The sequence below is a fragment of the Silene latifolia genome, chromosome 9 (genome assembly GCF_048544455.1).
Source record: "Silene latifolia isolate original U9 population chromosome 9, ASM4854445v1, whole genome shotgun sequence".
Classification (NCBI taxonomy): Eukaryota; Viridiplantae; Streptophyta; class Magnoliopsida; order Caryophyllales; family Caryophyllaceae; genus Silene; species Silene latifolia.
Window position 1 is genome coordinate 139,407,020 of NC_133534.1, and position 16,935 is coordinate 139,423,954.

Here is a 16,935-nt window from a genome sequence, read left to right on the forward strand (position 1 = left end):
TGTGAAAATGCCTATTTGGGAAGCTTGACAAGTGTATATAAGGCCCTTGTAGATAAGTTTTCTCCTTGAGACTTTGTTTACTAGAATACCCTCAAGACACCCTAGGAGGTGTCATACTAGTATCCTTTGATGCATGGACTAAGGCCTAGTCAAGAGTGCCTTGTGGTGTGATAACTCCTTGGCTGCCGTTTATTCCAAGGTGACCCTTGATGCCATGCGACCTTCCTTACGCTTCTATCATCATATTTTGTCAACAAAAAAGGGAATGGGCATAAAAATGTCAAATTAAGTTCAAGTTATCAAATGTCAAATGTTTGCAATTACATCAAATGAAATGAGGAGCAAAAAAATAGAATCCTATGCTTTAATAGAAGTACCCTTGCTACAAATGGGGTTACTTTGAAAAATGTTCAAAGAGAATGCAAAAGGTTTAAAATGCCAAACATCAAAAAATGGCACAATGTTCTTGATTGTCGAATGTTCAAAATTGGGGGGGGGGGGGGGGGGGGGGGGGGGGGGAATAAACCCAAAAGCAAACTACCATCATGAAACTCATATACTTGGAATCCCTTTTATCCTTTGATGATCCTTCTTTGTTGCATGGTGGAGAGGGGACGACCCTTCTTCTTATCTACGCAAGAGGGGGAATTCCGCGATCCTACAGTGTTTTCTAACACCATAGGGACTTGGCTCTTGACAAAAGCATTTAGCAACTGCGGATAAAGGTAACCTAGTTTAACAAAACTTGGAGTGACTTGTTTGTATCCTCTTGGACTTAGTAACTAGGAGAACCAATATCTATGATGGAGTGTGTGCCCTTGAATTGCTTCCCTTGTAGGTAATTTCCGCCACTTAGATGTGGAGAGTGTCTATTCCTTTTGGAGATGCATCCCTTACTTCTTTTTATGTGCTTAGATGTTAGGATGCATCGCCATTTTGGCAAGCCCCACCTTGCCTTGCAAGAAGGCATCATACCTCATAAGTGTCTTGTTGTGAGTTGAAGGGGCGGAGTGAGACCCGCTAATTGTCTCACATCGGCTAGTACTATTAATAAAAGTCATAGTTTTAGTCACATCTTTACTCGGGACGAGCAAAGGTTCGATTTGGGGATATTTGATGTGACTCGTATTTACACACATTTAGTCCCCGAACTAGCCTCGTTCCTATGCTTTCTTGTATGTATTAGGGTCGTTTCTATCTTATGCTTCCTACTTTGCATATTCTATGAGGTTATGTGCCTTTGGTAGGGAAGGAGCGCAAGCCTTGCGTGTATGGAGCAAAAACGGAGCTAAATTGATCGCATCTAACGACCAAACATCAAAGAGGAAACCGATACTGAAGGCCTAAGTAGATAGAACAAATAAATGGGCAATGATGAAGGACCCCCGAAGGCTCCTCAATGATCCCCATGGATCATGAAGCCGCCAAGTGAAGAAAAAGGTAATCTGTAAGGAGAGACGGGCATCCCAAGCTCAGCCCGAGCATCCTGAAAAACAAGACGGGCGTCCCAAGTCTCTGCCCGAGCGACCTACAAGTAGGACGAGCGAATTTCATTACAGCATGGGCGTCCAACAAGGACAGGTCGAGCGTCTTCTTGGAAGACATCTAAGGCATTAATCTTCATCTTAGGGACTTAATTGTCATTTAAGCCCTTAGTTAACCTAATACTTGCACTTAGTATAAATACCCGATTGTATTAGGGGATTAGACATCAATTCTTAATCAAGTCATTAGAGTAGATTAGAAATCTACTAGCTTAATTACATATTAACCCTTCCTTAATTATTGTTGAAGAATTCTTAGATCTAGTTGGGTAATTGGAAATTTTTTTGGGATTTATTGAAGAATTGACAACTCTTCATTCATCAATCAAATTCTCTTCTATTATTCTTTCCTCCCCCTTTGTTCATCATAAGTTTGGTACAATCTCTTTACTCTTTGCTTAATTATTGTTTGTTGTTTTACTCATCCATCATCTTTAGACTTTTTAATGTGATTGACACCCTTGTTAGCATGCTTTCCATGATCATGAGTGAGTAGTCTTCTAACTTGGGTTAATGGGGGATTAGGGGAGTTAATCATTGGGTAGATCTTAACTTAATAAGCTCATATGATTTCTTTCTTATTGTAGTTTCAACTTATGCACATGTTATGCTTAATGAAATGCTTGATTGACAACCTAGCATGAATCTCTTATCCATTCAACAAGACTTGTAAGACATAAACCAACTTAAGGCTTGTTAGACCATGCATATAGTTGAATAGGAAGAAATTACGTCGACTTGTAGGTGTTGTAAAGTCTTGACCGACTCGGCTCCGAGACCCAAACCTTTCTAAGAATTTAAAGATATAAACTAACTCAATTCCACTACAACAATAATTTGCTTGCATCTATGAAACTTGTTTATGTGATCTCACCATGATTCCCTTATGAACCCATGACACCCTAGTGGCTTTTACCAATTGTTTACATTCCCATTTACTTTACTTGCTTTGCTTTTCATTTGTTTCTGTTTACCTTGCCTAGTAGTGTAAATATCTCTCTCAATCCAAACTAAATTGTGACACCCTAAGGCATAATTACTTGCATTTGATAGCTTAATCCAATACCCGTCCCTCGGGATCCGACTTTTACTTACCACTCTATTAAGGGTAGTTTGTGGAGACTATAAATATTGTTTGAGGGCGTACAACGACACGACCCATCAGCTAATTAGGAATCAACTACCTTAATCACATTCAATTAATTTAATCTTTCCTTAATTGTTCTTTAATCTTTCCACATTCAAGCTTAGATCTAGTCTTATTGTTGAAGAATTCTTGGGTTATATTTGAAGAAGGTGACAATTCTTCATTAATCAAAAGGGTTTCTTCTTTATTTCCTTCATTATTATTGTTCATCTCCTTAAAGTTGGTACATTTCTTTACTCTTTTATTCTTTTACTTCTTTACTTGTTAAATCCTTGTTAATTACTTTACTTCGTTCATCATGTTTCCTCTTGCTTTGATGTTTGACACCATTAATTGCATGACCTTTATGATAATAAGTGAGTATTCATCTAGCTAGAGTAAATGGGGGATTAGGGAATGATTAACGGGTAGATTAATCTTTCAATGAGTATATTTGGTTGATTAAATTGTGTTTTTGTAAGCCTAGCTTTAGTGCACATGTTATGTTTTATGAAATGCATGATTGACGACCTTACATGATTCTTTACCTCTTCAACAAACCTTTTAAGATATAAACCAACTCGAGGATTGTTAGACCATGCACTAAGACTAGTAACGAGATCGGGTGTACGCCAAAACTCAGAAGCTAACCCAACTCGATCTATGGGTTGTAAGACCGAAAATTACGGCCCTATTCTATGATGACTTTGACCAAATAACCAAACGCATTCCGTTGGATCTATTACGTGATTACCCCTATGATCCCATGACACCCCAATGTCCTTAATCAATTGTTTATACTCCTATTTACATACTTGCTTTATTTTCGTTTATTTACGTTTATTTGCTAGTAGTTGTTAGTTGATCTCTTACCTTACCAATTAATTGTGACACCCATTGTTGCTACTTTAAACACTCCATAACTTGCATAATACAAAGCTATCGTCCTTTGGGTTCGACATTACTTACTACTTGCTAAAGTTATTTGTTGAGTACAAATATTATTTTGATAGTCTAATGACACCTATCAGTTGACTCACTTACATAAATGGATCATCAAGCCTCAACCCTAACCCGTTAATTTCATGTTGGGTTCATGTCATGTTTTCGTGTCAAGTCCATATTTGGAAAATTTAAGTGTATTTATGTGATGGAGGATCAAGAAAAATTAGGATTAATTTAGTAAACAAGTCATTCGTGTCGGGTTCGTGTTTAGAGCGCTCAACCCAAACCCAACCCAAATAAATATCGTCTCGTGTTCGTGTCGACCCACTTACATAAATGGGTCATTAAGCTTCAACCCAAACCTGTTAATTTCGTGTCAGGTTTGTGTCGTGTCATTGTTTGTCAGCTCTAACGCCACCCGCCTAACATTGATTGTTAGAGATTTAGAATGGGAATTATAAATAAATAGAAGAAATAACTTTTAATTAAATTTAGAAATAAGATCGATTAACATTGATTATCAATGATCTTAAATTAAACATAGAAAAATAAATTTGAAACATTTTAAATTAAGTCGGTATTTAGTCGTATGCAAGACTTTTAAGTGAGAATGCTAAAGATTAAATGATAATCACCATTTTCCATTTTTTTCTCAATTAATTTCGGGTTCTCGCTCTGAACTGCATCTATATGCCTCTGCCTTATTCGAGTTTGTTTTTTTACTATATATAAACTAACACGATTCTACCGCCCCTAATATTGTTATTATTTTTCGAGATTGTAAATTACTTGTTAACCGTGACCAATTTTAGATTTTTATGTGTTTATTTGGGATGAACTACTAGTAATTATTATTTTAGATTCATATTTAATATTTTCTATTAATAAGATAATTATATTGTTTCTGAGATTGGCGAGTTACGGATTTGACCATTGAAGCTAAGTGTAACACCCGCGATTCTTAATGGGTAACTAGTGTAGATCTTGTGCAAATACGCGGTTTTTTAGATAATAATATATAAAGACGTTAAATATTATAGCTTCGTAACACGCTTAAACGTTATAAGATAAGATAATTTCATAGTTTTCATACCAAATAAGATTGACGTTTTAATTGAACCTATTTATATAAATTACTTTATTATTAATAATACTATTACAATACGATTACATTTACCAAAAGAATGCCTTTATGTAATAAGTTAATTATACAACAAAATTAGAGAATTTTCAAATGGACATAGTCAACTTGTAGTACCTTTGTATCAAAAGACGGAAACATAGAATTATGAAAAAAATTGTGCAGAATATTTTGTCTCATATCATCCGTACTATTAATGTAATCCCACATGTATAACAAAATTAAAACATCCATTAATGTGTGTTTACAAATTAAAAATTAGTAGTAGTATCTCCTAATTATAGTATAGAATTAATATGATATAATGTGAGAAATGAGGACCAATTATAGACATTTCACCTAGGTGGGAAAAATTTAAAGGCTCTTATTCTTTTAGTAAAAGGGGGCCATATTTATTAAATCGCTAATTTAATAATACTCAATTATATTTGGTATATTATTTATTTGGCTTATACTTTCAAAATCGTACTTTGGTTTTCGAAAATCAATTTGGTTTTATTTCAATCTGGAAACCCTCTTAAAAGTAGAAGTATGGGCCTTTTGAGTGCAAAACCGAGTCACTGATTTGGTTTAAACTTTGTCGTCTAAGCTTACGAATCAAAACACTATTTATAATCTCAACAAACTACTCTTAGTAGAGCGGTAAGTAAAGGTCGGATTCCAAGAGACCAGTATTGTATTGATTTATCGGTTGTAGAGAGCTATGTCTTAGGGTGTCACAATTTGGGTTGAGTTTAAGGTTTTCAATCTAAACTACTTAACAAAGGAAATTTAAACAAATAAAACCAAAGCAAGTAAATAGGGTTTTTAAACAATTGATTAAGGCACTAGGGTGTCATTGGTTCATAAGGGAATCATAGTGAGAACACATAAACAAGTTTCATAGATGCAAGCATATTATTGTTGTAGTGGAATCGAGTTAGTTTATATCTTACAATTCATAGGAAGTTTTGGGTCTCGAAGCCGAGCCGGTAGAGACTTTACAACTCCTACAAGTCGACTTAATTCTCCCTATTCAACTATATGCATGGTCTAACAAGCCTTGAGTTAGTTTATGTCTTACAAGTCTTGTTGAATGGATAAAAGATTCATGCTAGGTTGTCAATCAAGCATTTCATCAAGCGTAATATGTGCATTAGTTGAAACTATAACAAGTAAGCAATCATATGAATTTATTAAGTAAAGTTCTACCTTGTAATTAACTCCCCTAATCCCCCATTAATCCTAGTTAAAGAATTACTCACTCATCATCATGGTGAACTTGCTAACAATGGTGTCAATCATCTTAACAAGTCTAAACATGATTAAAGAGTAAAACAAGGATTAAGTAAAGAGTAAGATAATTGTACCAAACCTATGATGAACAAATTGAAAGGAAAGGATAATAGAAGAGAACTTGATTGATGAATGAAGAGTTGTCAATTATTCATTAAACCCAAATAATCTTCAAATTACCCAACAAGATCTAAGAATTCGTCAACAATAATTAAGGAAGGGTTAAGATATAATTAATCTAATTGATCTCTAATATACTCTAAAGACTTGATGCCAATCTTCTATTACAAGAGTGTATATATAATAAGTATAAGTATTAGGTTAACTAAGGGCCTAAATGACGATTAAGTCCCTAAAGTGAAGATTAATGCCTTTCAAGTCCTTCATGGAGACGCCCGACCGGCACCTTTTGGACGTTCATGCTGTAAGGAAAAACGCCCGTCTTGCTCTAGGGACGCTCAGGCTAAGCCTTGGGACGCCCGTCCCACCCTTTGGGATGCTCGGGCCGAGCTTGGGATGCCCGTCTCTCCTTGCAGATTTACTTCTTCTTTATTTGGCTGCCTTATGATCTGTGGGGATCATTGAGGAGTCGTGGGGGTCTTTTATCATTGCCCATTTATTTTTTCTATCTACTTAGGCCTTTAGTATCGGTTTCCTCTTTGATGATTGGTCGTTAGATGCGATCAATTTAGCTCAGTTTTTCTCCATACACGCAAGGCTAGCGTTCCTTCCTTACCAAGGGCACAAAACCTCATAGAATATGCAAAGTAGTAAGCTTAAGATAGAAACGACCCTAATACATGCTAGGAAGCATAGGAACGAAGCTAGTTAAGGGACTAAATGTGCGTAAATACGAGCCACATCAGTCACAAACCACATGCCTTTGTAATTGGGCCTAAACAAGCCTTTGTACCATCTTTAATAATACCAAATCCCTCTTTTAGGGTTCCTCTTCCAATTTTTCAGTAACATCTCTTCATCTTCTTCCTTAGAAAAGATGAGATATACTCAATTAAAACCCATCTTAGACCTTTCTAGTAAAACTCACATAAAACCTCCAATCCTTAACCATAGTTAGATCCGATTGATGTTTTAGAATCCTCTCTCCTTCTTCTTTATTCCTAGGTAAGAAAAGTAAGGTTCTTGTAACTCTTTCTAAAACCCACCTTTCCATGTTTTTCTCCTCCTTTTCTAATGGTGTCAATGTTTACAAAAGGATGGACTTTGATGATTTGGGACAAGGAGTAATTTGGGCCGACTTGGCGGATTAAAGATTTGAAGTACGAAAAGGTAATGGTGATAAGTTACTCGATATTACATCTTTTATGTGAAATTGTATGTTAAGTTTTACTCTTTAGCTAGTAAGTTACTACATTTACATGTTAATGATGGATGTTGGTAATAATTATCACTTTACTTGTGAAATTTCGTTTCGAATCCATGTTTATACTTATCTTTTAACCATTGTTTATGGGAATTGGGTGATATATGAGATTCATGATTTTGTATTCAACCATATTAGTGGTGGAATGTTGAGTAAAGTGGGTTTGTTGTGAAATTGATGATGCCTTATGATGTGTTTAGAGGTTGTTCATGTCTCCATTATTGCTTGGTGTTGAGCATTGTTGAGTTTGCATGAGGTTCACCTTTATTGACTAATGGAAAAGATGAAGATCTATGTGTGTGACCCGTGTGACGTCGAGGGATGAAATTTTTAGGGTTCCTCTTCCAATTTTTCAGTAACATCTCTTCATCTTCTTCCTTAGAAAAGATGAGATATACTCAATTAAAACCCATCTTAGACCTTTCTAGTAAAACTCACATAAAACCTCCAATCCTTAACCATAGTTAGATCCGATTGATGTTTTAGAATCCTCTCTCCTTCTTCTTTATTCCTAGGTAAGAAAAGTAAGGTTCTTGTAACTCTTTCTAAAACCCACCTTTCCATGTTTTTCTCCTCTTTTTCTAATGGTGTCAATGTTTATAAAAGGATGGACTTTGATGATTTGGGACAAGGAGTAATTTGGGCCGACTTGGCGGATTAAAGATTTGAAGTACGAAAAGGTAATGGTGATAAGTTACTCGATATTACATCTTTTATGTGAAATTGTATGTTAAGTTTTACTCTTTAGCTAGTAAGTTACTACATTTGCATGTTAATGATGGATGTTGGTAATAATTATCACTTTACTTGTGAAATTTCGTTTCGAATCCATGTTTATACTTATCTTTTAACCATTGTTTATGGGAATTGGGTGATATATGAGATTCATGATTTTGTATTCAACTATATTAGTGGTGGAATGTTGAGTAAAGTGGGTTTGTTGTGAAATTGATGATGCCTTATGATGTGTTTAGAGGTTGTTCATGTCTCCATTATTGCTTGGTGTTGAGCATTGTTGAGTTTGCATGAGGTTCACCTTTATTGACTAATGGAAAAGATGAAGATCTATGTGTGTGACCCGTGTGACGTCGAGGGATGAAATTGTACCTGCTCAGGTAAAGTTTTAACCGGTTGGGTAAAATACGTTTTTGAGTCTTCTCGCCAAGGGGTGAGAAATTTCACCGGGTCGGGTAAAACTTTTCCTGCACTGTCGCATTTTACTAAAACAATCATATCTCCCTCGTTTATTACTTGTTTTGGACTTGTGACCTACCCCTAGAACTGTAAGAGGACAAGCTATCAATTCTAATTTGTTTTACCTCAATATCATGTCTACAACTCAGGTTTTTTTTTTTTTTTTGTGAAAGGTAAGCTTCTCATTAAATAATTAACTAAGCCCATTACAACAATTTTGTAAGATAAGCACTATGCTTATCCTAATTCTTACATATTATGTCAATCCAATGCAATGCTGTACTATTCTTACTACCAATTCTAATACTATTCAACCTTAGCCGAACTTCTTTGTGAATCTGTCTGACTAAGCTTTCAGGTCTAAGGAGAATCATATCCACCCTGCTTTTTTTCCTGCACCACCATATATTATTCATCAAGGCTGCCAACACAACTGCAAGCACTTTTTTCCTCGCCAAACATCGTGATCTCCATTTAATCCACCAGTCACAACAATGCTCTGCAGGCAGCTGAAAAGGACACCACCTGTGAACCAAATCCCTGCATTTTCTACTGTACTCACACCTGAAAAAGAGGTGCTCATGGTCCTCCTCAACCAGTCCACACAGGAAACAGAGGTTATCAGGAATGATCTGCATCTTCTTGAGCCTATCTTGTGTGAGTAGTCTCTCCTGAGCTATGAGCCACACACAGAACCTATGTCTGGGCAACATCAAACGAATTGTCACCAATGCTGCCCACCTGACTTTCTCAATATCAGGTCGAAGGAAATTGTATTCTTGCTTAATGGTATACTGCCCTTTCAGTTGTCCCACATTACCATAAAAGAGTTGATGAAAAATAGTCTTCACTTGACAAATTTTGCGCCAAGCCCAACTACTATTGATTGATGGTTCATACTCCTTTCAGGTGCATGTTTTGATATAAATGGAATGCACCCATTTGACCCACAAATGGTCTGCTTTCTTTTCAATCCACCAAACGTATTTCCCCAGTGCTGCATTGTTCCAATCAGACAGTTTCTTTATCCCAAGCCCTCCTTGGTTGAATGGACGAAATATAGCATCCCAGGCCACCAGAGCAGGACCTTCATGTTGTTCAGTACCATGCCAAAGAAATCATCTGCACACTGCTTCAATCTTGGCAATAACAGTTTTGGGAATTATAAAAATCCGTGCCCAATATGAATGCAGGGAACTAAGCACAGATTGCACAAGAACCAGTCTGCCAGAGTAAGCCAACTTTCTAGCCTCTAATCCCCTTATTCTCTCAACAACTTTCTCTACCAAACAATGACATTCCAAGACTGATAGTCTTTTAGGAGAAACATTGATCCCCAAATACTTAAAAGGAACCTTATCAGGTTTCATTCCAGTCTCAGATTCAATCTCTGTAATCAGCTGCTCAGTCATACCATTACAGTAAAAATTAGATTTCTCCTTGTTCATTTGCAGACCTGAAGCCTTAGAGAAATAGCCAAAAGCATTCAGTAGTAGCTCAATACTCTTCCTATCCCCCTTACAGAACATGATCAGATCGTCTGCAAAACAAAGGTGGGTCACTCCAATGTGTTTGCAAAGAGGATGGTGCCTGAACTACCTGTGCCTCTGAACCACCCCCAAAATCCTACTGAGGTATTCAATGCAAATGGTGAAGAGGAGGGGAGACAATGGGTCTCCTTGTCTCAAACCTCTCTTCCTCTACAACTCAGGTTATGAGCATTTAAAGTTGACCCTTGTTGTAGTCGAGTTCTAAACATGTGGTTTTGGATTGGGATATATGTTTCTTGTTAACTATGCTTCTTAATCTTGGTTCTAATACTTATGTATAGTATATTAATACTTGTTTATCTCTAAATGTAATACTCCGTATTTAAGACAGTAGAATTATATTAAAATGTGTTTTAATAATTCATAATAATTTAATTAATTGAATAATTAAGTTGTAAGACGGAAATAAAATAATTAAATAATGTTGAGACGGGAATTGATGGAACCGTGTAGGGCACACGTGTGGTATGTGGAGTATGTGTGTATGAGACAGAATTATAATTGTATACTAATTACTAATAATAAGTAATAAAAAGAAAAGGAAAAATACTAATAAGGAATTGGAATAGGGAAACTTCCTCCCTCTTTCCTTCCTACATCTATATAAATAGCCTATCTACCTACCCATAATCATATACAACATTAAAACACAAATAACTGATCTAAGGCAAGGGAGAAGGATCTAAGGCAGAAAAATAAGGGAATTCATCAAAGTATTATCGCCTCAAGGTAAGACCGTCATAATTTATGTTTATATCGTCTTATTCAATCAATTAATAGTTTATGTACCATATAGCCACCATGAACATCAATGTTGACCTTAGTAGCTACCCTGACCATCGTGATTCTAATAGGATCAACGGTGACCGTCGTTGACCACCGTGAGTGGTGGAATTGGCGTCTAATGGGGTGTTTGTTGTGAGCCTTAAGACGGAATTTATGGGTTGCGTATTTGACGAATGGTTGTGGGAGCTAGGTGGTTGGTTATGTCGGCTATGGGCGGTCTTAGTGGTGGTTTCGAGGCGGTTGCAGGTGATAGTTGGTACGGTGGTTGTCGGTTGTTGGTGTTTGTATGGTGTTTGTGTTTGTTGTGTGTGGTTGTGGGAGGTGGTGGGACCACCGCAGGTCAAGGAAGACCACGGTGGTGGCCACGGGCTATCACGGTGGTGGTAAGGGTTGTGAGTATATGTGTTTGTGTTAGGTTTGTGTTAGGTTTGAGGGGAGTGTTAGGGCGTGTTAGTTGAGGGTTGTAGGGAACGGTTGGCTGGTGGTTGTTGGTTGTCGGGATACGCCGTAGTGCGAGCTAGAGGATACAGGCTTGGGTGGTGTCGTTGGTGGTTAGTGGTGTCGTGAAAAGACGGGTAAAGGAAGGGTGTCAAACACGGTTTTGCCGTGTATTATGGGGTGTGTATGTTGGGTTGTTTTCACGTGATTTCATGGGTATTGGGTATTGGGTTTGATTTATTAATTATTTAAGACGGGTTTTTAAGTAATAATCTACACGGGAAATAATTAATATAATTAAATTATAATTGATTAAAATAATATAATGAATTGAATAAGTAATAATTAAATTATAATATTTCTTTTAGGTGACGGTTTTGCAGTGGAGTACTTATGATTATTTTCTTGGACTGCTTTATTAGATTTTGCTGTTGAGATAGGATAATCTACTCATTTAGCTAAGTCTGTTTGAATTGGCTTGAGCATGAGATATGATAATTGTTGATAATTCTGTTGTTGAGATCTGGCATATCGTTATGAGATGGATTACTAATAATGAGTTATTATTGTGAATTGGTTGAGTATGCTTATAATATATATTGCATGTTGAAATTTGGATTATGCGGATATTGGATGACAGCAGGCTGGTTCTGCAGACCATGTCTCTGGTGGATAATGTGGTTGAGTTATTGGACTGCCCCAGGCTTAGTCTCTGGTGGATCATGTTATTGAATGATTGGAAAGCCCTATGCTTAGTCTTTGGTGGATAACGTGGACAGTTGAAATTTGAATATGGCATATTGACAGTTGTGAGATTATTATTGATTGGCTATTATGATGTGTTTTATCCTACTCAACCTCGTGGTTGACAATGTATTCGTGAACACCTGTGATGAACCGTAATTGGGGAGCTGACTTGACAAGTACTTGAATTAGCTGACTTGGGAGCTTATGGGGATGCGTGAGGACTCGGTCAGTCTACCTAGAAGTCTAGATCATACAGTTCATTAATCACTTTATTTAGTTTCGCTACGAGTTGTAATTAATTTTATATTGAGTTTTTAGTTTGGTTAAATTGTAATAAACATGTAATCGCTAAATTTTATCTAAACTACTTTGGTTTGTTGTACTTTGTTATTCACTACATCGGGAAACCGAGATGGTAACATTCCTATTTATTTGAGATTGTCTTGCTAAAGGCTCCTAAATAAGGGGGGGGGGTTACAAAGTGGTATCAGAGCAAAACGATCCTCAGGCCTAATAAATGAATTTAATAATGAATTTAGGATGTTTCTAATAAAATGAACCCGGTTAGAAGCTGTTAGGAGCCCTTTTGGCTTAGGATGAGAAGGTACCATTACTCCGAACCCCGGCCGTTTCAGTTTTGAACCGGTTACCTTGAGAGATATTGACGAGTGGGGTAATTTAAAATGAATATTGTTTTGCTTTAAGATGAATTTTGTCTTCGTTAATGACCGAGGTTACGTGGACATAACCTTAATTTTAAGGAGAGTGGAATGTGATAATAGCTGCTTAAATAATTGCTAGAGCATAATATTAAGTCGATGTGTTATTACGTTATGGTGAAGAATGTAAGCTTGATTAAATTCTCAGATTTTTACCCTTGTTTGCTTTGGCTTGGCCATAAGATGGAAATTAATATTGATTATTGGATGAAATGATGATTTGACAAGGAATGAATGATGAATTGTTTTGATCATGAGCATAAAAGTAATTGTAAATTAATATTGATTATGTGGTTGGACGTTGTGTGATAGTAGTATCATGTCTAGTGATATGCGGTTATGTGAATCCCGAAACCATGTTATTTACAATATTATGAAATGATTAAACTTGTGATAGGAATACTTTAGAATAGATTTTAATCGTGTGGGAAGTTTGATGACCAAGTTGTGTTGATACAAGTATAGGAGGGTGTTAATGAGGGTTTATGACCTAGTAAAAAGGAACCTAGAGCTGAACCTTATTCCGTCAGATTTGTACCCCTATTTGATCTAGTTGCCGTTTGATCTCTGTTTATCGTCTAAGGTCGAAATTCTTATGAGTGATAACCCAGTAAGTAGCTTTCCAGTGTTGTTGGTCTCATGTTTAAAAGTTTTACGGTTTTGGAGAAATAAATATTTTAGTGGACAGTGGTCAGAATGTCCTGTACAGTTATTTTTGAAATACAATTTTGTAAAATTTCTCATTTAATATGTACGTATGATTTTTTCCTAATTCCAACTCCACGGTTTAAAAGACTCATATATGTTTTCAAATTAATAAGCCACGTTGTAAGATAGTATTTTGACATTTAATAGTTATTTTTACAAGTTGTCCCAAGTTTTTGACAAGTTGTTGATCGGTTTATGTTTGGACCAACTGGATTGTAAAAATCTTTATAAAATGGTTGTCAAAGATTTGAATTCGATTCTTTTTCTCATGTTTTGGATACTCCTTATATTTTCTGGAAAGTATAAAATCTCAAAGAGTAATGTAACGGTTATTTAATGGTAATTTTTGAAAGTTACAGCTTGATTTTGATTTCTGAAAACACGAGTTTTACCAAAAGTTCAATATAAATGCTTTATCACTTCTTAAACTATGATAGTTGAGATGTAGGAGTGACGATAGGGGAACCAAAGGAAGGCTAAGATAGGATACAGTTGACTACACCTTGTTTTGATTGTAGGTATAGAATGTTTTAAAATGTTAGGCCATCTTTCATCGGGTATAAACTTATGTTGTCTTGTTTTACTTTTCAGAACCATGCCTCCAAAGAGATCTACACCTACACCCTCTACCATGTCCCAAGAGGAGGTCGACCATTTGATATCTATGAATGAGGCTCTAACTGCAGCATTAAAGGCTAAAGGGTAATATCGTAAGTTCAGGATCCAGCAAAGATGAGTGCTAATATCGCAAGGCACAACCCGACGAATTATAACGAATTAGGTGAACCATCTTTACTTGGGGATTGGCATAGGGAGTTTGACAATCTTTTTGAATTGCAGGATTGTCCTGCGGAGTTGCAAGTAGATCATGCTGCTTACTATTTGAGGGGAAAATCGGGTTTGTGGTGGAATCATAGTAAGGAGGTCATAAGGGAAGCTTGGAGGGAGAGTGATGAATCTTTTATTACTTGAAATGGTTTCAAGGAGAATATGAGGGCTGTGTTTGTAGCTGAACATATTAGGAGTAAGATGAGAGCTGAATTTGATTCTTTTAAGATGACTGATGAGATGACGTTGGAGAGCTATCACAATAGGTTTATGAAATTGGCAGAATATGTGTCTGATTTGAACTTCAGTGAGGAGATACTAGCATTAAGGTTTTAGAAGGGGTTAGCAACCACTATTAAGAAGAGGCTTGCAGATGGTAAGCCAAGTACCATGGATGATGTTTATCAGCGAGTTGGGCACGTAGGGAAGATTGCAGATATGTTAAGGGAAGAGAGGAGGGAAAAGGAGGAGAAGAAGGAAAAGAGTGAAAAGAGAAAGGTGGAGTCTCCTAGTGAGACTATTGGGAGTAAGAAGCAAAATTCTAACCACTATCGCTCTTACTTTGTTAATAGTGCACCGATGGGAGGAGTGAGCCGTGGAGGTGATGGTCGGTCGGTGGCTAGTAGAGATTTTGTTGGTAGTTGTTTTAGGTGTGGTAAGTTGGGACATAATATCATAGATTGTGGAGTAAATTTGGGCAAGCAAGGGGGTAGCAGTGGAAATGGAAGTTATGGGAATGAAAACCAAAGGAACTACCATACTCCAGTACGGAGTGTAGGGAGCAATAGAAATGCGAGGAAATGGAGTACCCAGAGGAGCTACAACAATAGGCAAGGCAATGGAGGTGATCAGAGTAATGGTGGGAAGACATTTGGAACAGCTAGTACAGTACAAGGGAATGAGGAGACGAGTAACTAGTATTTATTGAGAAGATTAGAGTCTTATCATTTATATAAGTATTTAAGTTGTTAGTAGTTTTAATAAAGTAGTAGTAGTTCCGAAACTTCGGGACGAAGTTTATTTCTAGGGGAGTAGAATGTGACACCTCATGTTTTGAGTTTATTTTGAGAATACATTTCCGTGTTGACTTTATTTTGTGATGCATTTTGATAAGTTGATATATCTGGATAATAATAATTGGTTAATTGAATGGATGTTTATAGAGGCTTTCGTAGCATTTTGATAAGTTGATAAGTTGGAATGGTACTCAATTGAATGGATGTTTATAGAGGCTTTTGTAGCATTCATGGGTGAACTTCGGGATGAAGTTCTTTTTAAGGAGGGAAGACTGTAATACCATGAATTTAAGACGGTAGAATTATATTAAAATGTGTTTTAATAATTTATAATAATTTAATTAATTGAATAATTAAGTTGTAAGACGGAAATAAAATAATTAAATAATGTTGAGACGGGAATTGATGGAACCGTGTAGGGCACACGTGTGGTATGTGTGATATGTGTCTATGAGACGGAATTATAATTGTATACTACTTACTAATAATAAGTAATAAAAAGAAAAGGAAAAATATTAATAAGGGAATTGGAATAGGGAAACTTCCTCCCTCTTTCCTTCCTACATCTATATAAACAGCCTATCTACCTACCCATAATCATATACAACATAAAAACACAAATAATTGATCTAAGGCAAGGGAGAAGGATCTAAGGCAGAAAAATAAGGGAATTCATCAAAGTAAAGGTAAGACCGTCATAATTTATGTTTATATCCTCTTATTCAATCAATTAATGGGTTATGCACTGTATAGACCACCATCAACAGCGACGTTGACCTTAGTAGCTACCCTTGACCGTCGTGATTCTAGTAGGACCAACCGTGACCGTCGTTGACCACCGTGGGTGGCGGAATTGGCGTCTAAAAGGGTGTTTGTCGTGAGCCTTAAGACGGAATTTATGGGTTGTGTATTTGACGAATGGTTATGAGACCAAGGCGGTTGGTTATGTCGTCTATGGCGGGTCCTAGTGGTGGTGTCGAGACGGTTGCAGGTGGTGGTTGGTACGGTGGTTGTCGGTTGTTGGTGTTTGTATGGTGTTTGTGTTATAATACGGCTCATATGTCATTTTGTTTGGCCGTGGGCTGTCGTGTGTGGTTGTGGAAGGTGGTGGGACCACCGTGGGTCAAGGGAGACCGCGGTGGTGGCCATAGGCTGTCACGGTGGTGGTAAGGGTGGTGAGTATATGTGTTTGTGTTTGGTTTGTGCCGGGTTTGAGGGGAGTGTTAGGGCGTGTTAGTTGAGGGTTGTAGGGGACGGTTGGCTGGTGGTTGTTGGTTGTTGGGATGCACCGTAGTGCGAGCTAGAGGAAGGGTGTCAAACACGATTTTGCCGTGTATTATGGGGTGTGTATGTTGGGTTGTTTTCACGTGATTTCATGGGTATTGGGTATTGGGTATTGGGTATTGGGTATTGGGTATTGGGTATTGGGTTTGATTTATTAATTATTTAAGACGGGTTTTTACGTAATAATCTACACGGGAAATAATTAATATAATTAAATTATAATTGATTAAAATAATATAATGAATTGAAT

General features: G+C 36.8%; 1 protein-coding gene across 1 annotated transcript; it reads right to left on the bottom strand.

Moving 5' to 3' along the window:
* Window positions 1-8,851: 8,851 nt before the first annotated feature.
* Window positions 8,852-9,612, bottom strand: LOC141601651 (uncharacterized). The gene is made up of 2 exons (XM_074421947.1): window positions 9,510-9,612; window positions 8,852-9,408 (listed from the first exon to the last, which is right to left on the bottom strand). The coding sequence occupies exons 1-2, from the start codon at window positions 9,610-9,612 to the stop codon at window positions 8,852-8,854; spliced, it is 660 nt and encodes a 219-aa protein (XP_074278048.1).
* Between the last annotated feature and the right edge of the window lie 7,323 nt (window positions 9,613-16,935).